The sequence below is a fragment of the Chamaea fasciata genome, unplaced genomic scaffold (genome assembly GCF_029207755.1).
Source record: "Chamaea fasciata isolate MVZ Bird 193981 ecotype frontalis unplaced genomic scaffold, bChaFas1.0.hap1 SCAF_2, whole genome shotgun sequence".
Classification (NCBI taxonomy): domain Eukaryota; kingdom Metazoa; phylum Chordata; class Aves; order Passeriformes; family Sylviidae; genus Chamaea; species Chamaea fasciata.
In genome coordinates, this window is record NW_027094087.1 from 81,225,908 (window position 1) to 81,248,822 (window position 22,915).

The following is a 22,915-nucleotide window of genomic DNA, read 5'->3' on the forward strand; positions in this document are numbered from 1 at the left end:
ACTTGGTTTTACTGTATTAAAAAACATGGTTTCACTCCCAACTGGAGATACATATTTAATAATCTGAAGCAATGAGCTGAATAATGCAAAGCTGCAAGATGACTGACAGAAATGAATGTTCACATACCAAGTTCAGAGAGATGTTTGCTGCTAGTTTGACTAGTAACTAAGGAATGGGTTCTGCTGCTTGAAGACAAAAAGAGAGGAAGTTCTACAGCTGGTTTGAATTACACTTAATGTCTAGTGTGGGCTAATTATTTACAAAAATTCAAAGCGAAAGGTCAGGCAGAGACCTTTCTCCTGTCTGTCCTCTAGGACTCAAGGACAGTATAGCAAATACGGCTATGAGGAAATAACATTATGATTTGATAATACTTGAATCCTTGTCCTGTGCCCTCTATTGAAGGCTTCCAGACTGAAGCAGCAGCAAAACGGCCACTCCCACGTGAAAGGCCATGGCTCCGTGTTTATCTTGTTACCATACAAAAGCATTTTTAGTCCATCTGTGCAAAATCTGTTAAGTTGCACAGGGTCAAAGAGGTGGAGGAATGCAGTTCTCCGTGTTGCTGGATAGCAGAGCCGGTGAGACTGTAAGAGAAGTGGGCTTCAGCTGTATGACAGAGCTCCTTTTTCCCTGGGCAGTAAGAAGCAATTGCTGTAACATCATGGGGATGGGGAGGGGGAAAGGGAGGAGGCTGGCATTAAGCTGCTGTAGTATATAAATCCTGGGTTGTCTATTTATATTTTATATGTTTTTTGAATTATTTTCTAGCTGGTTCTTCTGCATATTTTGAAAGACACCTATAATAATTGCTTTTCCTTTCTGTGTCAGTTCCTTTTCTCTTTGAAAGTACTGTAATAACCATGTAAAAAGTGACAGTGGCTGCAAGTCAGATGTAGGTTTACTTTGTGTAGTATGCATTTGGACCCAAATTGTCTAGATATCTAGAGAAATAAAATATTGCAAGGAATAAAACAAGGATGGTATACCTAAAATGTGCAGAGACATTTGTGTTATCCACAGCAATTTTGAAATGTTGAGGAAAAGATAAAAGATTACCCTTTTCGCCTCAGAAAAATCTCAGAGGTTTTTTTTTATTTTATTTTCCTTGTAACAAGCTACTTTATCAAATAAGGCTTTAACTGTTTTTATAACACATCCTTTACTTGCAAGGTATTCAACAGCTTCCTAGAAATTAAAATGATAAGGTGTAAGATACACAGCCACAGGAGTGGAGTGTCCAGAAGTAGAGTACTTTTTGGATCCATTTGAGAGGCAGAACTTGCCTGGATTTGCTACTGTGCAAGTTGTAGTTAACGGCTGAAAGAACTAATTAAGTGTTCTTGAAGGGAATGTGTACTGTTTCAGAGGGATATCTGTGAATACTTTTAATACACATCTCTTTATTAGCAGAAAAGTATAATACAGGATTTATTCTGATCTCTTCCAAAACAGTCCTCCTATTTTGTCCATCATCAGAAAGGACTTGAAATTAAATGGAAAATTTCAGAATGGAACCTTTGCTTTTTCTGTGCTCCTCTATCTGTTCTGTACTTGTGTGGTAAGGCGAGACATCAAGGTCTCTTTCTTGTAATAACCGCAGGGACCATTTTGCGGCTGCTTCAGAAGTATGTGAGGCTGGACCCTTGCCACTGGAGGCGTACTTTTAGTGTGGCCTTCGACACACTTGCCTGGATCTCTGGGTTGCAGCATCTGCAAAACCTCCTTTTTAAAAACAGAACATTTGTTTTTAAGTAAACTTTCTTGTTTCTTCAGTAAACTGGGTTTTTCCCCAAGCCTTCACAGTCGTATCAACTGCTTCTCTTTTGTACATGGAACTTCATTATGGGTTTTTCCTCCACCACAAAGAAGATGCTTTTGTGGTTAAAGCACATAACTGGATTTCAGGAAATCAATAATTCCGTTTCTGGTTAAACCACAAATTTCCTGTATGATTGGTTACTACCTCTGCCTTGGTTCCCCACAGATGTAATGTCTATCTTTTATAAATTTTCAGATTAGCAGGACCCATCTTGATCATTTAATCTGATACTCTGCATAATGGAAATGAAAAAACATTAATTTCCTGCATAAAATTACAGGGCTTGTTTCTGCTGTAACATCTTGACAGTTTTAACCAGCCTTAATTTTGTTCAGGAATCCACTTCCCTGTATTGTAGTGAAACATTCTCACCCTTAAGAGTCTTCAGTGGTAATGTGTTCAGGTTTGGTTTTCACTTATTTATTATTTTGAATTTTACCTAAATGTTTGCTCTTTTTCCTGGAAGTTAAGGATTTGGTTAAGTAGAATTCTTAGACTAGCCAAACCATTTCCTAATATATTTCTTGGCTAAATTAAAGAGGTTTTTTAGTCAGTTAATCTGAGTGTTCAAAATGGCTCATCTTTTGGGGTGTATGCATGGATCATGTACTCTGCATCCAAATTAAGACCATATTTTCAGGACACCTTTATTATAAGGGTTTATTCTTATTTCTTTGCAGAGTTAGATGGCCAGGACTACGTTTCTACAGTTTAATGCAATGATATTTTCTTTTGTAGAAATAGTTTGGAAAATGCTGCTTTGAACTGGTCTTGAGGCAGCCCCTAAGGTTTTCTGACTGCATGTGTGTCTTGAGTCCAAAACTGTTGATGTGGTACAAAAGTTTGCAAAAAGATTTTCAGGAAAGCTGTCCAGTAGAAGCAGGCTGCTGACCAAAACCTGAATACCATTTCTGAGATTAGTTCCTGATATTCATTCTGGATTTTTGACCTTTTTCACAGTTCAGTTTTGTCTGTCTTAGCTATAAGCAAATAGGTTTGTCAATATAAAAGCACAATGCTATTTCCCCCTAGCATATATATCCAAATAGCATACCTCTATTTCAACAAGAATATTCCACTGAGGGCTTGCGTTCAGCTGGAATCATAATCTTCCCATGTCTGCTGATGGGAGGCTGATCTGATCCTTAGTCCTCTTTAGTCACACCTTAGTTTAAAACACAGCTGAAACGGCATGTGCTAATCATACTGACTTTGCTTTAAGCAGTCTAAGGACCTCTTTGCAGCTCTGCCAATGAGAGGAATCATAAGGACATGATATGATAAAGCATAGTGGCAAGCACTGAGGCACTGACTCCAGGTTCTAGGCTCTGCCACTAGCATGGGGTTTTTGTTTGGTTTGGGGGCTTTTTTGGGTTTGGTGATTTTGGGGGGAGTTTTTTGAAGTAATTTTTGTGATTTGCTTTGATGCAATTAGCAATCTGCAATTAACTAAAACTCCATTTGATTATATTAGAAGTTGTTCAACGAAGTATATTTCTAGGTAATTAATTCATACTGATTTTCACGGTTGATCTCTTATTGTCTTTAGTTATTGTTCCACCATTTTTGTCATCACAGAAGTTGTCTGAAGTTACATTTTCTTTCAAACCACATAACTGCTTGTAAATCTACAGAACAACACAAGATTGCCAACAGAGAGATCCCTTTGATGTTTAGCTACAAATGCGTATTGAATTTAACAATTTCCCATATATGGGCTGTTGTGATTTTCCTCATCTTCCCTTTGAAATTCTCATTGATCAGAATTATAAGCAAGATGGAGCCAGGTGTCTTACAGAAGTCCTCCATGTCACCACAATTACTTTGTCAACCCAAATAATGACCCCATTTAAAGAGGCTGTGGAACCTGGGAACAGCCTATTTTCTCTAGAAGTGGCTAGAGCGCTGCTATTTATATACCAGTCTGTTATTTTCTGATACATTAATGACTGCAGAGACCTCACTGGCCAATAGTTTCTTGGTATTCCTGGATAGCTAGTTATAACTTTCATATAATGGTTTCATTTTCTAAAATAGCACTTCTTTTCCAACTGTCACATTAATTTTTATTTTTGGAACAGTCAGTACTAGGCTGGTAATGTTCGGATGTCTAGAGATACTTGAAGGCATGTCTGCTTAGTTCTAGTAATTGCTTATTCTGTTAAAAAACCCTTACATTAGTTCATATTAAATTTATTTCAAAATGCAGCCCCATATACAGCTTAACTTAGCCCTTAAAATAGGAACAGAAATGGTATGGTATTCTATTTTTTCCACCCCATACTGATTTCTATATAATTTCTCAGAGTATGTATGTGGCTTCTAGGCTCAAGATACAGGGTATATTTTTTTTCTTTGCATTTAGGAACAGATCTACTTGTCTGTGCAGGATGTGTGTGGTTGCTAGAAGTGGCAAAATAAAGAAAAGCATGCCTTGCATCACAGCGGAAGATGATAAAGCTTATAATCACACTAAATTTCTCATAGCCTTAAGAAACAGAAGAGGGAGAGGCTACGGAAGTTGTTACTCTATTGTTGTTCCTTCTTCCTTCTCCTTCCCAACAGAATTAACTTGATCTGAACTACTCTGGTAGGTGTTGTCATCAGGATTTATTCCATAGTGTTTGGACTGACCTGTAAAAGTTTTCTCTTTTGCAAAGATAAAGTTTACTTACATGGTAAGAGGGGCTGACCCGTTGATTTTAACCATAATTGTGATACTGTTTGTCTTTTTTCTTCTGTCCCAGACCACTGGAACTTTTAATAAAGGGGTAAAAGTTGAATTTTGTGTGGAAAGAGAGTAAAAAAATCATACATGAACATATGTGGGATATCTAGGTAGTCTTGCTGTTGCAGAGAAGAAAGGAATTTCTAATAAAGAGTTTTAAGATGAAAAGACTAATAAAATCTTAAAAGATTAACTTAAACCAGACACTCAGGATTCACCTGAGTTTTGTCAGCATGGATGTTTAAAGTTTTGGGTTTGTGTTTAATTTTAAAGTCTCTAAATAAATATTTTTCCTTTCACCCTGTTCTTATTTCCCCCTCTCTTATTCTTTCCCATCCCCTAGTTTTCACCTTTTCTAGTTCCACCCTGCCAAATTTCCTCTCCCTGCTTATTTGTGTTCCCTTCTGCGTTAATGCAGAATGTTCTTGAATTCTTTAGAGAGACTGTATTTATTAGAAAAGTTTAATAAAATGTCATTCCTTTTTGAGATATTTTGATGAACTGAACTGCAGAGTTTTCATCTTCTTACGACTGAGGAACCTGTAATTTGTGACTCATACCTGGGAATGTTTTTCACTATTGTTTTTAGGAAAGGATACAAAATTTATTTTGAATAATTTTCCTCCTCTGTAGGCATATTGGCACTTTAGATATGGATAAAAACATGTTAATATAGATGATATAATGTATATACAGAGTCCATCTATATGCCTTCACACACACACAGGCACATGCCTGTCGTACACGTATGTCTTTTAAGTAGCACTGGATGAAATGCTGCCAGGAAACTTTACATGGTTTCTGCACTTCTAGATAAGGCTCAAAATTACCAGTGGTACTGGCTGTGCCTAAATTTAAAGATTATGGGAAATGGCTATAGCAAGCTGCCACATAACTAACTAGTGGAAAGTGAAAGGAGGAAGGTAGCTTGTGAGAAAGTATTCATTTCCAAAATGCAGCACAGAGAGGTGAAAACAAAGGGAAGACAGAGCCTTAGATATTTGCTCTGTACATTAAGTTTAGTGGTACTATCAACAGCTTCATATGACAGGAAATGATCTGGGCGTTTTGTTCACTTATTCTGGATGCCCTTAGTTTCAGAGAGCAACTGGTAACATGGATTGCACCTCGGAAGGAGACAGCTGAACTCTCCCTCTGGCTTTAGTAAGGAAAGAGCAGCGATGAAATCCGTGGACTGTGTGCACGTCATCCAACAGAAGGATACCGCCTCCTCTCCCTCTGCCCCCCCTGGTGCTGTTTCAGGCGCCACGGGACTTTTTTCTGTCACATTCCTGTGGCTTGCAATGCTCCTGTCCTCTTGTCTTGCAGCAGTGTCTCTTTACCATGTTATCATCCTGAAAACAGAACTAGAAGTTCTGCGCAACGAGCTGATCTACAGCATCCAGGCAAGGTCTGCGCTAGATCAGCCACTCATGTCCCACGATGAAAATAAAGCAGGTACCCCTGTTTCTTCCTTCCTGCAAGTGTCTGCAGCTGGCTCCAGGCAGGTAAGCTGGAGGGGTGGATTATGGCTTACAGGGCATGGACAAATGTGGGGCTGCTCTCACTGGCTGTTGCTTCTCCTTGTTAGGAGAGCAGGCTTGCTGGTACTGGCCCAGCTGAGAGCTTCCAAAAGGAAATCTGGAACGGGAGTAGAAACAGGGGCAGGCGGGCTGTTGCCGACACAGAAGAAAAAGGTAAATACCAGCTGATGAAGTGGGTTGGGATGCCACAGTTGGATACTCTCTAGAGAAAAGCAGGAGTATTTGATCTCCATGTTTTCTTTCTCGCATCGGTTGATCTGCGTTCCCAGAGCCCATTCTGGTTTTCAAAACTATTGATGGATGAATGGTGTTACCCATAGGCATATTCTCTTAAAGGAAAGAATACTGAAATCACAGAATGTTTAGGATTTGAAGGGACCTTTAAAGGCTATGTAATCCAACCATCCTGCCATGAGTAGGGACATACTGTAAGGTACCAGATGTTTATGCTATCTGCAGGTTAAACTTTGAATGTTAGATCTCAAATCTGTATGATATGTTGAAGTTGAGAAAGGCAACATCAAATCATTCAGTTTTAAAACTGTTCGATTCTCTCTGATCAAAGTAGGGAGGGAAATCTATTAATAAAAATGCCAATTCACTTTTCTGGAGAAGCATGCTCACCCTAAAAGAGAGAAGTAATGAGAACTTTATGGCAATAGGAGCTTTCAAAAAGAAAGGCTGGCTTGTACCCGACAAAAGAGGCAGACTACAAGGAATTTAGAGGTTTAGCATCATTTCTACATTAAACAGCCTATCAATAGATTGTAAAATTAATAAAGGAATGCCTATCAAGTAAGATTTTTTTGGTCATGGTTCTCCTTTTCAAAAGGTTCTGCAAAAAATACTGAAGACTGTGCTCTATAAAAGACCTTGGATGTGTATTATAGAGTTGACATATTAATGGGATATACTTGTTTCCTTTGGGGACAAAATACCTACATTTCTTTCTTTTTTCCAAACACAATGAGGCCTTGTAAATGAAATGCAGAATTTTATTATACCAGTTAGCACACATACTCTAACTGCATTGAGTAACTAAAAATATTTCTGAGTTGCTAAATCTGTCTACTCTTCTTATGTTGACTTTTATGTCATTTTAACTGATATCTTGAAATATTTGAAGAAGTTGAAATGGAGTAAATTATAGGTAAAGACTAAATTAAGCTTTGCATAAAATGTGTAGTTCAGTGAACAACTAATATGAAATGTATTTCACTTCAGCTTCAAGTAAGCTAAATGAAATTAAAGTCCTAGGGTATGATCACTCTACTTACTTCTAATATTAAAAAAAAGCAAACATTAATTTAAGACATCGTTTAAAATCCACAGGTTTGTATGAGATTTATTGTATTTCATTAGTAGTCTTTGATTCAAGATCTTGGCTAAGAAAGATTTCGCAAACAGGACTGAGGTCATGATTGCTTAAATTCTATTTCTTGTAGCCTGTTTCCTATCACAGAAACCACAGACCTCCCCTGCCCTCCCCACCCTAGGAACTCCCAAATAAAATCAAGTGATCTGAAGTACAAATATCATAAAAAATAAGGAGATGTCTTTTTTAAAATGAATGTTAAAGCATCAAAACCCTGCAAGTGATCCAGTTTTCTTCACTATAGCTTTCATCTATAGTAATATTGCTATTGAGCCAAGCAGGGTTTGGAGCTCCTCAGCTGTGCATCTGAGTAGACTTTAGATTCTTCTCATCATGTAGCCACCTCTCATTATACCTGATTACTTCTAACATGTAAAATTTCAGTTAAGCTACTTATTTCTGTCAACTTTTTTTTACAGTACAGCTGGCTTTAAAGTTGTCTAGGATGGATGACAGAAAACACAGAATATGAACATTCATTTTAAAGGGAAAAGCTACATAAGTCGACCTATTAGAAAAATTTTTTCTAACATGAACCTCATATTTTTGTATATTAAAAAAAGAAAAAAAGTAAATTGCGAATCTGGCATTTATATCAAAGGCTATCTGTTAGAATTAGCTTTCTGCCTGCTCTATTTACAAAAAGATTAGTTTTTTCAGAGTTCAGTAACATATTTTCTCAGATCAGATTTCACTGATGACCATGAACCTATTAGTCAATGTTAAATTTTGTTTTAGCAGAGTGAGTTAAATAGAAGAACATGGTGTTGTTCATGGTGCTGAATCCAGTCTACTACTTGGTCATGTACACAGAATTATAGGCTCTGCATTTTGATCTTTTGATATTCATATCTGGGTACCAGAATCCTATCAGTCTCCAAATTGTCTTGTAGATGTGTGGCACTCATTCTGTTATAATGGCTAATAAATCAGGGTATTGAGTGAAGTGCCTATTCCTGTCCTACTTCTGTTTGCTTCAGCAAGGTCTCAATGTAGAGTCTGATTTCATAATTATTTGTTGACCCATCATTTTACTTTTATATGGATTAATTCCTTAGAAAGCTAATATTTGGAAACATCACTGGTATTGAATTGCTTCTCTTGTGCTTCAACAGCAAGCAGAAGTAAAATACAGAACTAATACCTTGTTTATAAATAAAGTTATTGTTCAGTTCTGGGTTTTTTTAGACTTTAATCATTAAAATCCAGGAATGGATGCCCCATCATTCTTTTTGTAGACCCAGTACAGCCTTTCTTAAACATACTGAATTTTCACTTTGATGCATACAAGTGGCCACAAATTAGCATTTTAATTAAAAGGACAACTGAAAGGAAGTGGATTTAACACAATGTTGTTTCTTTTTCTATGGTTATAGGTTTGTCTGTGCTAATGCATAAAACTATTAGTCATCAGTAGTTGCACGTTTTGTGTTTTGAAAAAATTTCCAGCTTGGGTAGGATGAAGAGAAGTGTTTCAAGTATCAATTCCAAGTAAAACTGCACAGTTAGCAGTCAGAACCAGAGCTCTTGCTGCAATGAGTAGGTGGTTAATGGGGGATTTTGAAATGTACGCTTCTGGCAAATGTCATATCAGGACACGTTACAACAGATGTACTTCTTTTTCTTTTTATCTTTCACTTTACAAATTTCATCTGTGGAGGAAAATTGGTGCACAACAAAAGACCTTTCCTGAGAGGTTTATATTTTAGATTTTATATTCTATTATTTTATATTCTATATTATTTTGTATTTAGATTTTATTTAGATTTATATTTTATAGTAGAATTTTATATTCTATTCACAATTATTGGTTGTGTTGCCTGTGTGTTTCTTCCTAAGCTACATGTACACTTGAGTCTTGGAACAAGATTTAGGTCCCATTGCCTAAGCCAAAGTACAAACATCAGGTTTTATTTTCACACTGCCTCAGTGCCTCATTCTGATCATTATTGTGGGATTCTGATTCCCATGACCTAGGGAGGTGAGAATAAGGTCTGCTGTAAACGCAAATGCAGGTGACCTGCTGGGATCAGACTGGAGCCCCCATGGATTACATTTACCTTGGTGAATTGAGGTTGCCCAGCTCCTAGTATGTATGAAGGAGCTGAGGAGCTATTCTACGTAATTCCACAAATCAATGAGTCAGGGTGACTTGGCATGTGATTTGGCAATCGGTTTTTACTAGCAATTCTCAGGTTCTACTCCAATATCAGTTGTGTCCATGGGAAGAAACTATTGCCTCCCAAGCATTGTGTGAGAATTTTGACACTGCTCTTGATAAAATTGCTGTACTGGAAAATTGGTACATTTGTTCATTGGAAGTATTTTGACTCTGTACGTTGTTGCCTTAGATGTTGTGACAGAGGGATAGCAAGAGGTTTTACTAGCGGTACTTGACTTTAGCAATCTCTGAATTGAGACACAAGCATTTTTTAATATTATAAACAAATGCCACATATAAAATTCTCTTACCAAATATTCACAATACATCGTATTTTACTGTTTGAAGAGGTCAAATATAAAATAAAAATTAAAATCAAATTAAAAAGGAGAAAGAAAGGCCTACTTCTTGAAAATATATATCATCCTTATTTGTTTCTGCTGACAGCAGTCTAACTCAGTAGGGAATAGACCCTTCTATGCAAAAGGATAGAAAATTACTTGATGCAATTCCTGCAATTTTACATGAAGAATTTCACTGAATGAATGAGTGAATAAATCAGTGCTGTGTATTATGCAGAACAATACAGTAGAGTCAAAAATACACCAATTAAGCTCGAAGTTTTAAAACCAACATTCTGCTTTACACTGTATAATTGAAGTCTTAATTCCTAGTAAGCAATTCCCTTGTTTTTCTGAATGTAACATGTTTTTTGGCAATTCTGTGAAGATCCAAATATTGCTACTAATTCTTTGAAGATGTTTGTTAGGTCTTAGTCATATGTGCAACTATGATCAAGGCATTTTAATGCAAGGACTGATTGAATCCATAACTAATGCCATAGAATGATGTCTCAATAAAAAAGCGCCAAATTAAACAGTTGTCCTGGTTTCTGCTGTGATAGAGTTCATGAAAACCAGTTTATAAAAATACATAAGCAAAAATTAGGATAAGATCTCTTGTGATGAGAATTCAAGAAGTTAAGGTAAGAAGAACTGCAAGAAAATGTTTGTCATTTATAAATTAAATTGTCTGGTGTTTAAAAGTGCTTTGGGAAGCCTACAGAGAACAGATATAGACAAAAAAGGAACCTAAATAAGCAGATCTGGGGGGATTTTTTCAAGGTTAGGGTTTTTCCTAGGTTTTATTTCAGCAAAAATTGGCACAGATGTCTCAGGCCTCAGTTATCAAAGCTTTAAATTTTATACATGAGCTCACGAATATTGAACTTGAAATTTTGTTTGGATGGATCATTAAGCAGATTGCAAAACAATAAAATTATTATGCAATTTAAATAATAACTAAATTTGCATGTGAGGGAAAATTTTATTTTACCAATGTAAGATCTTAAATCATAGAGATATGCAGAAATCTGGACTGCTGTCCTTCAGCAAAAGATAGTAGGGGTTTTTTTAATTGTGACTACATTGCTCAACCAGTAGAGAACGCATCACTTCATGTGCTGGCTGTGGTTTGTAAAGGCATCTGTACTGACTAACATCTTCAGAACTGGGTCTTCTGTTCATGGAATAAGACAGACTCTGAAATGAACTCCTGCCAACCCACAGCCTGTAGAGCAATTAAAATCAGTGGAAAAAAAGAATGCTCATCAAAGCAAAGCTGTCATGTAAAGTCACAAAAGGATGGGGCATGCTTTATCATTCTAGATACACTTTTATACAGATGGATCTCATGGTGACCCTCAGTCTAGATATTTTTACACATTTTCAAGATTTATTTACTTAATCCTGTATTTTGTTTTCATTATTAATCAAAAATCCTTTAGACTACAAAGCTGTTGCTCAGGTTTGATTTACACTGGGCTGAAAGAAATTCAATAGCAACTATTCAATGTGTATTTTGTAATACATGTATTCTTCATATTGTACTTGACGTAAGGTTAGGATGCTTCTTGGAATAGAATTGCTAGCTTTTCTTAACAACATTTACTGTTTACTGAAAATTCCTCTTAATTTACCCAGAAACTGTATTTTGTATATCCATATCTTCTCCTTAATAGTAGTAGTGTTTACATGGAATTTGTTTCAATGAATTGCTTAATTTTAGGCGTGTAAGTAGTTCCACTGAAGTCAAAGTACTTTTATATACCGGAAATAGTCAAGTGTCAGCTTCGGCTTCTGAACATATTTTTGAAGCACGTTGTTGTTCAATCCTTCAAGCACTTTATTCTAGATACTGTCTTTTGTAGCTTTAGGCAAAATGGCCACTGTGCTAGTTTCTGTTGTCATGAAGGACACTATTGCATGCATTTTCTCCAAAAACAAGCTCACTATATTCTGTGGAGGCTTTTTCCTATCTGCATATATTAAAAAAAAAGAGACTTTTTTTTTTTTGAAGATTAAGTGTAGATCTGATGTCTGTAGAATAAAGTAGAGTTGGTATGTTTTTTTAAAAAGATGGAGATGATCTCAAACTGTACTGATCTTGCAGATTTAAATTACTCTGAGCAGTTCTCAGCAATGTTGTCTAGGATTTCAGTGCTGTAACACGCTGAAAAAGAAATCGAGACTTGCAAACTGAGAATTAGGATAGTTTGAAGTTTGCAGAGTGAGTTTAGCAAGAGTTGCTAAAGTAACCATAGCTTTCACTGCTTGTAGACACTACTTACTGGTTCCCAGCTGGGTAGCAGCTGGTTAGTGGGAATCATCACAAATTGTCTTGTTTGATTAATGGAAAATCTGGTAGCCACATCAGTGAGTTCTTTTAAAAGCAGGAATTAAAACTTTGTTTTAACTTACTGAAATACTAGGGAATCAGGAAATTCCATTCGCTAGGAAGGCATTTTGTTCCAAAGAAGAATTAATACCATGTGAAATTAATTGCCTGATCAACTGAGTTGTGTGTCTCCATAAAATTGCGTTTTAATTTTATTTAGACGTTTATTTTCCAGAAAACTTATTTGCTCACAAGTGTCATAGAAAAATGTATGAATTATAATACCTTTTTTAATTTTGTGTTGGCTTCATTTTTTTTTTTTTTTTATTTCTTCCTAGAAGGTAGATAATTCAGATGCCTTTAAATTCTTGGTTTGAAAAATCTATAGATTGTAGCACATTATTGATGTGTATTGACAGGACTCAAGGACACATTTCAGTGTAGGAGACAGGAGTTTGGATGATAGCATTCCTATTAACATAAATAGGGCTTGCAGGTTGTTGTGCTTGGCATTGAAGCATTCCCAGATGTGCACATGAATCCTTATGTGTTGCCAGTGTGCACTGCTGAGTGCTGGTGAGCTCCAGCCCTCTTCTGCTGTTTTCAAGGAGGACCCTTTAAAAAGAGACTTAGAAAGAGAAAGAGACTGCTTTCCACCCAAATCTTCTTGCTACCTGCTGTGCAGCAAGAGGTATCGGCTACTGGACACTTGATTGCTCATGTGGGTACCACTGACAGATGCAGAAACAGGATCCCACATATCCATGGCATTCCTCATTATAGCCAAATCTGTATGGCCAAATCTGATCAGCCTTCTTGTCTGAAAAGTGGTAAACAAAATGGAGTAAACCATGGCAGAATTTTCTTCTCTTGACTCTTAATAAATTCATTTGGTCTCTGTCATGTGCAGTAAATAATACTACTCAGTTTTCCATCCTTCAAAGTGGCATAAGAACCAGATATTTTGATTAAAATCTGCTCCAAGCAAATGCAGCTGTTCTTTTTTTTTTTTTTTTTTTATGCTGTTGCCTGACACTTATGCTTAGCAGGATTTTTTTCTTACAAGATTTTTGTTTCACTTGCAAATCTATATTTCAACATTTTGAAGTATTTTTCTCTGCAACAAATACCTAATTTCTCACTAGTGTCACCAATCTCTATAGTTCTGAGCAACACATTTTGACAGATACCAAGCTATTTGTTATGTGTGCATTAATTTGCTCAGTCATCTCTCTTTTTCCTCTTAGCCTCAGTAGAGGTTGATCGAGTGTAGGTATCTGAAAACATATTGAAAGAACATATATATGGACTTTGAGAATTTATTAGGAAGGTATATATGACTAATATTTTACATCAACTCTAAATGGAAAGTAAGTTCTCTAAATAATACAGCAAACATAGTTAGAAAATGTGCTATCTATCATAGCTGGTGGGGTTGGGGCTTTTTTCAAGCTTTTGCTTAGAAATTTAACAGGGCTAATTGACCTGATGATTTCTATCTCATTTGACTTACTGTTACATAATTATATTAAGAACATATATTAAACCAAGCAAGTGTTACTTGTACTGCTACCTGAGGCCTCCCATTTAGCTGCATGATCTCTGAAAGTCATCTACTATATGTTGTAACAGGAATTTTCATTTTGCACACTTGAGTAAGATGTGCGTTAAAATCAATGTGTTCTGTTTTAAAATAAGTGGTGAGACTGAGAGATTTCTTTCATGTCCTTTTTTTTTTTCCTTAAAGTAGTTTCATAAGTTTATTCTATTACTGATTTGTGTCTCTTTGATTACAAAATGCTTTCACTTTGAAGTGCTGCAGGCCTGCTTACAACTGATCGCTGACAGCAAAAGTGATATCCAACAGAAAGGTAAGGATATTTGCCATAAATTTATAGTTTATAACTATTTCATGGGATAAGTGGTTCAACAAATTTTACCTAACTTCAAAGCAGTAACTGAGTTATAACAGCAAATTTAAAAAATAAAAAGAAAAAAAAAAAAAAAGGAAAAAAGAAAAAAAATCAAAAAACAAGGAGAAGGTCCCTGCACGTAGAAGGTCCCTGTATCTGGATGGCTTTTGCAAATATTATCCTTTCAGTGGGGAAATCCACCTAGTGAGACTGGAAGTTCTATCTAGAAGTCAGCTTTTTTCATTTTCAGCAGGTGAAAATAAAAGAAATAACCTTTCCGATCACCCTAAATTATTTTGTCTTTTAGATGATTCAAGCATTGTCCCTTGGCTACTGAGCTTTAAACGTGGAACAGCTCTGGAAGAACAAGGAAATAAAATAGTGATCAAGGAAACAGGTTATTTTTTCATATATGGCCAGGTGAGAAAGCTCAATTCACTTCAGCATCTGACTTATGTAAGGATTTTTTAATCCCTCCATACAATAAGCTTAAAGTTTTCACCTCTTCTTTCTGTAGGTTTTATATACAGACACAACATTTGCTATGGGACACCTGATACAGAGGAAGAAGGCTCATGTGTTTGGTGATGATCTCAGCTTGGTGACATTGTTTCGCTGCATCCAAAATATGCCACAGTCTTATCCAAATAATTCTTGCTATACTGCTGGTAAATATCAGCATTTTTCTTTTCTTTCTTTGCAAATAAGTTGTGTCAAATAGAATCTGTAGTGTTGGGCAATTGTTTTGTAGTAGTCATAAAGAACAGGGTCTGCATTCGTGGATCTGGCTAACTGAAAAATTACAGAGTGTTTTCAGAAAATACAGTTTTATATAAAGTATCAGCAATTGGAGATTATGCATCCAGCTGGTGATCTGAACAGCTTTGCTCTCTCCATTGACTGTAATGTGGTTAGACATTTTGGCGCTTTCAGTTAGATGCCTGAGGCAGGCAAGAGGAGTACCTACCACCCTTATTGAAGAACTCAGTTTAACTTGAGTTGAAGTCCATCATTTAGTTATCCCAAGAAAACATTAATGAAGAGCTATATTCTTCTTTGAAATGTCATGTATGGATTTTAGCCATCCAATACTTGCATACCTTACTTTGATATTTCTACTTCTTAAAAAGTCTACTGCATTTTTATTCTTTGTTTTGATGAAAAACAGTCAATTCCTCTAAGATGCTCTTTATGACTGCACAAATTAGAAACAGCACAAAAAATACCAACTAAAATATTTAATGCAACTCCAGCAGGCTCAGTGATCAATATATATGTATATTCCTGCAGTAGCATTTAAGAAATTAGTGTCCAGGCCTATAAAACCCCATATATCATCTCTTATGTGTCTGTCTTTCCACTTTAATGATGGATTTGAGGGTTTTCTCTTTAGTGATTTTCCAGAAAGACTTTTTTTTCAATGCCTTCCGAAAAAGTGGGTGACACTGAGGGATGGAGTTGACTGTCGGCAAGTAATTTCATTAAACAAATGGGATGTGGCAGGAAGCTAATTTTTTTACAAATAAAAATAAATTCCAACTAACTAACTAATTAACTAGATACTTCGTCATGGCAATTGAGGCTGTCCAAACATTCCCTTTAATTTTTTGCCCCTTCAGTCACACATTCTGGCAACATAACCACCTTCAATTTCATCTATAGTCTGATTTTACCCTTGTATTATCACTCCTCTTTTCTAACTGGGATCTCTATCTTGCCACTTCATGATTCTTGCTTCCCAAATTCCCACTGTTCTGTTTCCACCTGGAAAAAGGAGTTCTGACTGCTCTCTCTCATGCTGTTGAGCATGTGTCCCAGCAGATGTTAGATGTGCTCTCAACTCAGCGGCTGCAGCTTGAAGGCAACCTGCTCTTGGTTATCATATCAGCTGATGTCTGGCTGGCAGGAAGCAAAATTTGTGCTCTGCAGTTGCAGTGGATCAGCTGATGTGTGGTAAATTTATTAGGTTGGTAAAACTCATAAGACCTCCTCCAGAAGTGTGGAACAGAGTGGTCTAGGGCCGTTAATACTGAATGCTGACCTTGACTGTCTCATCACCATAACATGAGGAACCTTGGTACACCACTGTTAAACTTTTTTGCAGTGTTTGCTTAAGTGAACTGTGTTATGCCGAGTGCAGTGTGGAAATTGGGTCCATCTTCACAGAGGATGTTAAGTGTCAGTTTTGGATAACCTCTAAGATTATGCCTAAAGATAAAAGCACTCACCACAAGTAACAAGCCATGCTTACATTTGCAAGATCACACATAATGACTTTTGAATACCATTTATAAATTAGTGTATTTGAAATATTGACTTTAAAATATTCCAAATCTTTTGCCAGGTATTGCAAAATTAGAAGAAGGGGATGAACTTCAGCTTACAATACCACGGAGGAGGGCTAAAATATCCTTGGATGGAGATGGTACTTTTTTTGGTGCAGTAAGACTCTATTGAAGCCCTTCCTTTCTCTGATTATGCTTAATGCCATTCTCTTCTCAACCTATGCCTTTGTCAGAAAAAAATATTGAATTGTAATAAAGCTGCCAATTCAGCCTCTCCCAATTCACCACAGGCTTCTAAGAATTTTCTTCACTTTAATATGCGAACCCAAAACAGGAAACATACGAGACCTGCCTGTGATATGACCACCATGTGATTTTCAGAAAGCCAGTTTATTTTAGACAATGGGAGCCTCTAGACAACAACTTTAAAGCAATGAGGTTCTGGCTTTGAAGGAATTTGTTGTCCATATGGTAGATCAAAGAAGGAGTTGACCAAAAATAACAGCATGACCAGGACCACAGGCTATCAAATTTTTATCAATTGAAAAGGAAATCTAAATTAAAAGTGTATCTTAAATTTGCATTATTTGATCAATAAAGTATTTAATATATAAAGTGTGGGGGAAAAACATTTAACAATAGATTCCTCACCACAAAATGAAATTGTTAGGTAGGTTCTGAGTTTTGGATTTCTTTTCTTTCCCCAAAGATACTGGGTAAGGAAAAATACTAAATGTCTGGAATAATAAAAAACAAATATACAGAATAGTAGCCACTGTCTTGCTTCTTCCCTGTGAACAAAAAGTGAATAAATCACTAAAATCTATTAGCATTTACTAATTAGAATTAATTTTACTGGAAAGAAGATGTAAAATTTGGCTACAACAGCTCAATTTTCCAATAATTGTTACTCATCAAGGAATATGTGTACACTTCTGTGTAAACAAGGCTGGCACAGGAAGAAACACAGTGAAATTAGACACAATACCATGGTTGGAATTGGATTTCTGGCTCCATCATTTCTGCAGTCATATGTAGATGTGTGTATATATATATACAGTATATAGACATATCTGTATATATTTGAAAGTATGTATACACACATAGGTCTTGGGTGTTTGGAGACATAATTTTATCTTCTTTTGAGCAGTTTATCCAATGGAAATGCTACTTCATACATATTTTTTTGTATTTCCCTTGCTTCTTGCTATGATCCCTTCTAAGCAATATAGTAAAAAGAAAAATCCAATAGATCTGGAACCAGCCATGCAACTAAGAAAATACTTGTATCTCAGAGGCTTTTTCTGCCGTTTTGAATAGAGTGCTAACTCTGTTTTACAAAAATATTCAGATCTGTAGGAAGAATAAACAGAAGTCCTTTTTCCTTTTCTTTTGTCTGGCTGCTTTGTTCAGTAGATAGTATTTATGCCTTTTTCTATCCCAAATATTGTATGGCCAAAGGAGCTATTGGACTTTTCCCCCCAATCTTAAAGAAGCATTTAAGTGCTATTGGAAGAGATAAAAAGTAAAACCCCGAGTAATGCATTGTACTTCCTTTGAAAATATTTTTTAGGACCTGAGAATTGTGTTATATAAGCTCACTTAGTAAAGAAAAGATGATCTGTATGTTGCAGTTTCCTTGTCTGTTTCTATGAATTGTGGTTTAATTGATTTCTCATGGTGATAGATAATTAAAGAGATTTGGATCTCAGAATTATAAAGCATGGTAAACTAATGAAAAAATTATTTCATCTTCTCTGGGTTTCAGAAGACATTTCAACAATAAGCATATGTGTATTAGATTTTTATACTGGGATTTTTTACAAGGCTTAACTACAGTTTCAAAATATCTGCAAGTCCTCCTTTTTTTAAAAAAAATATTTAGTGTTGGGGAGTGGAAGCTGCAGCTGCTTTTTATTATTTTTTTCATTATTATTACTATTATTATTATTATTATTATTATTATTATTATTAATCTTTGATGTGCTGAGTTTGCCAGAAAGGCATTTAAAATCCTACGCAGGAGCCCTCCATTTAACCAAAGCTGTAAAATGCTGCATGTAAGTAAAACAACTGTTAGCATGCAGCAAGTTGTCTGTTACTACTGAAGTACATTAATGATGCCCAGAATCTCTCATCAGAAGTTTGTTGATTTTAACATTGCTAGATTATAGTAAAAAATATGTTGTTACTGTTACTTTCCCAGAGACTTGGTAGCTAAACTTGCAAATTTAACTTTTATTGTGTAATCTTCCCCAGTGGTTTTGGTGGGCCTGTGTGTGCTTAGCTTAAGCCATTTCCCTGGCTGTATTTCTTCTGCTGCTGACAAATTTGCAAAGTGCAGAAGTTTGGAAAGGGTCTGGCGCATGATTTGTCTTGGAGGAAAACTTCTGTCTTCTGGAATAAAAATTTTCAAAGGCTTTCCCTTCCTTAGATGGATGAAACTGAACTTCAGGTTTGTTCACAAAAAACACGAACCATGTTTCTGTGAACCACAAGAACTCCCACATGTGTGCAAAGTGCAGGTTGACAGGCTATTCAGATATTTCTACTGACAAATCTGGCAATTTTGTTGCTGTCAGATTAGCTTTTACTGGCTTCACGAGAAAACTTGTCTTCTCAAAATTAACCTGCCTCTGCACAAAGTTGAGTTTTAACAGATCAGCATTTTCTGATCAAAGCATAAAGAAAATGAGAATAGTTCATCCCTGATCATTCTGCTAACAAGCTGGTGATACAGAAGGTAGCCAAGTGCATCCAGACCACCATCACACATATACTTCAGTGAGTGGGAGTTAGTGAAGCATTCTGCATTTGGGAGATATTTAAATAAGTGTGATAGGCAAAAATTAATATCTAGTTGGTTCATACAATATTCTACATTTCTATCAAGGATATCAAGCATTTAAGACAGGTTTCTGCAAATGGAACAAACTGTGTAGTTACTCTGTTTTTTTTTTCATGTGGTGTTAAGCAGCAGGGTGGTAAACATAAGGGACTTTTTCTTTCCAATACATTTTAACAGAAAGTGTGAAATTATATCATTCTTTCCTTTTTAATAATGTGCAGTTGACAGATATATAGCTGCTTTGAATGTAATGTATTTAATGTAATGTGCATCTCATCTCTTTTAAATGATGTGCAGTCACACACCCTTCCAATATACTGAGTATATTCATTATGTGACTCTCTGACCTAAACAGTCCTATGAGACTGTTTCTCAAATTGCTCAGCATTTGCCAATTTAAGACTTTCATTTACGAGGTCCCATAGTTTTGACAAGCTTATACTGCTGGAGCTGACAGTTTCTGTATCTCTGGTTTGTGTCAGGTTGAATTGTCTTGGGTTATCTTTAGTCCTCAAAATTCTGCTCTCTAAAGATGAAGTTAGGAAAAGAGCATTCTTTGGAATTTATTTTAAAAATTTGGCTACTTTTTCTTTGGAAAGGTCTTGAGATTTTGCTTTGAAAGGAGAAATGTGTGTAATGTAGATTTTGCTTTGCTTTAAAAAGAGCTTTCTTCCTTCCTCTCTTTTTTCTGGACTCTCACAGGGTATATGCTTTTGAAGAATATTTTATGCTTTCTCATGGTAAGTATATTCTATCTCTATGGAACTTTCAAAAAGAAGAGGAAAATTTTCTCAGCAGTTTTGTGTTTGGATTACATCAGTAAGGTCTAAGCTTGTTTTTCAAGGTCACTACAAACAGCAGTGAGAAGGAAGTTGATGCAAATACAGGGAAGAGGGAAGCTAAATATTTGATGTAGAAACACACTCATGGAGTTTACAGGTTACATAGATCCCAGAAGTGATGGGGAAAACAAATTAGACTTAGAGCTGGATGGCAGGAACAGGAGAGACCCTAGCTAGGATTTGGGTCCTTGATTTCTAATTCACAAGCTCTCTTATTCATAGCTCACAACTCATAACTCATTCACCTATGAGCAAAACATAGCTGCTGGGGAGAGTCTTGTTCTTCCTTCTCTGCCATGGCACAGATGTCACACTGTGAAGGATGAAAGCCTCAGCAATCCAACTGCTGCTGCAGCCACTTTAAAAACTGCTTGGGTAAGCTGATACCTTCCAGCTTGGACATTTGGTCTACACCATTTCCAGGAGTCAGCAGGTTTGAAGAGATTGCCAGACAAACAACAGGCAAAGATGATGGCTACAGGAGAGCAGGCTGCAGGTGACAATGGCTGCATAAGGACCTCCAGCCCTTTCTGGCCACTGTGTGGAGCATACATGTTGTGTTTGCTTTGGCCAAACAGCACTGACCCCAGCATACATCAGGGATAACATACAGCATGAGCCATGTGTTAGCCAAAATCTGAGCTGGAAGTGAGTGAAGAGGCACACCATGGGGAGTGCAGTCAGCCACTGCAGCAGGATGTTCACAGATTTCCAACACATTTTGGATAAATCCCTGAGCAGCATCATCTGAATTCAGTGTTGATCCTTCTTTGAGCAGGATGAAGTACAGGCCTCCTAAATGACCCTTTTCCCCTGGCTGATTCTCTGATAAGAAAGCAGGAGATGTGAGAGGCAGAGAAAGGACTGAAAGTGGTGGGTCAGAAAAGGTCCTGCTGGGGAAGGAAGGGTGTTCATTTCCTGAGTGCAAATGAAACACAGGTTCCTCGGTGTGTGCTTCAACAGGATCAGCAAACATTTATGTACTGAGCAGGGAAGGTTCCTGCTCAGCACAGCAAGCTGCTAGTAGTCATCAGGTACTGCATGACCTCAAACCTAAGAGTGTAAATTGAATCAAACCATGTGGCCAAGTAATAACCTTCATTCACTCTCTTGCAAGTTTTCTTTAACTTTTTATTTTCTTGCCTCCCTCCCCAGTTCACTCAGTGGATAGAAGGAAGATACTTCTTCCTGTGGAAAATGGGATATCGATGGAAAGTGTTTTAAGCTGAAGGCCAGAAATATATTTCAGAAATGTTGAAAGGAAGTAGTAAATGAAACAGAACATGAAAGAAAAGAAATTGCAGTGTTCTGTTTAAATCAGAATTGCATTCCCTTTCTATCAGTGAGAGCTGGCTGAAAAGTCATGTTTACTTTTCACAGATGTTGATTTTTTTCTTTTAAGGCTAGAGTTGTTTCAGTTCTGACTTAAAACCAATTCTACAAAAACTTTTGTTGGCCAGTCTACAGATCCTATCTCTAGACCTGATGAATGTCAGTTATTCCAGTGGCTGTGGGAAGTCCTGTATCACGTGTATGTGAGTTCTCCTTCCCAGCTGTGCTCAGGGTACTTGCTTTCCAAAGCTTCTCCACCTAGGGAGGAGTCTTGCTGAGCTCCTTTGAATCTGGAGACTTCCACTTTCAATTTCCCTGGCTCAGCAGCCAACAGCCCTTTTGGAGGTCTGAGTTTCCCCCAGACATAATTTTCAGTTTCATAACAGTTTGTTCAGTCTGAAATAGTTTAAGGAGAACATGCTGGGCTCCACAAATTGTGGTTTTGACAAAGCTCTGTTTTGTCTGAAAATTTCCAGACTGCCCTAGCCTTTGCTGTAGAGTTCCTTAAACAAGATTTTTCACAGGTGGTCGCTGAGTGAATGTTCCTCATTCTCTGTCTGACTGATTGATGCCCTTGTGGTCTCATTTGCAGAAGTGTTGAAACACACAGCTGCAACTGAAATTAGCAGGAGCATGCTTTGAATACATGGAGGGCTGTATATTTCTGCTAGAATCTGCTGTGGAAATACTACAGCAACGAGTATTCTGAAAAAGCCCCAGGGGAAAGAAATTCTGATCTGGAGGCAAACACAGTTAGAAGTGTGCAGCCAGCCAAGAGGCATGCTTTGGAAAAAGTGTAAGGAAAAGTTCTTAAATCATTGCTTGGGTACTGGACATTGTGCATTGAATGTGATAGGGATCTTAATAAGAAGGGCAACATGAGAGTATATAAAGTAACTGCTGCTGCAGATAGTAGGACTGAGACTACAAAGAAAACTTTGGCCCACCTTCACTGTGAGCATTTAACTTTGTGTTGGAACATTTGGTGGAAGTTAGAGACAGGATATCCAGGGGCCTGTTTCTATTTCCTCCATTAAAAAGGGAAGCTTCGCTCCCCACAAACCCTGTAGCTGTGGAAGGGTTGGTGACAGTTCTACCTGTGCTTAGAAAGTGTTTGTCTTGACATTAAGGGAACTTGAAAACAGCCACTTCATAATTCCTGGCACCACTGGACAGCAGACCTTGCATTTTTAAAGGGGGAAGAGTAACGGGGAAAGTTTTGCCAGAGGAGAGCAGATAAGCACTGTCTGTTGGCAAACTGCTGTCTCAGGATTTCTTACCTGGCTTTGTTTGTCTTTGGAACAGAAAAGTCACAAGGATGACAGGGATTTGAAAAGCTAGGTGAGTTCTGTTTTGCAATAAACACTGTTGATTTTTTTTTTCTTTCC

The 22,915-nt window shown here is 36.9% G+C and overlaps 1 protein-coding gene across 4 annotated transcripts; it reads left to right on the forward strand.

Moving 5' to 3' along the window:
* The first annotated feature begins 374 nt into the window (after positions 1–374).
* Positions 375–18,131, forward strand: TNFSF13B (TNF superfamily member 13b). 4 transcript variants are annotated; one of them, XM_066176448.1, is made up of 7 exons: positions 375–582; positions 5,881–6,059; positions 6,143–6,248; positions 14,122–14,178; positions 14,528–14,640; positions 14,738–14,888; positions 16,565–18,131. In XM_066176448.1, the coding sequence occupies exons 1-7, from the start codon at positions 549–551 to the stop codon at positions 16,675–16,677; spliced, it is 753 nt and encodes a 250-aa protein (XP_066032545.1). In that variant the 5' UTR covers positions 375–548; the 3' UTR covers positions 16,678–18,131. The 4 variants fall into 4 exon arrangements, with proteins under 4 accessions (XP_066032545.1, XP_066032543.1, XP_066032542.1 ...); XM_066176446.1 differs by lacking the exon at positions 375–582 and adding an exon at positions 594–641 and having other exon boundaries at positions 5,647–6,059; XM_066176445.1 differs by lacking the exon at positions 375–582 and adding an exon at positions 4,353–4,413 and having other exon boundaries at positions 5,647–6,059.
* Positions 18,132–22,915: the final 4,784 nt, after the last annotated feature.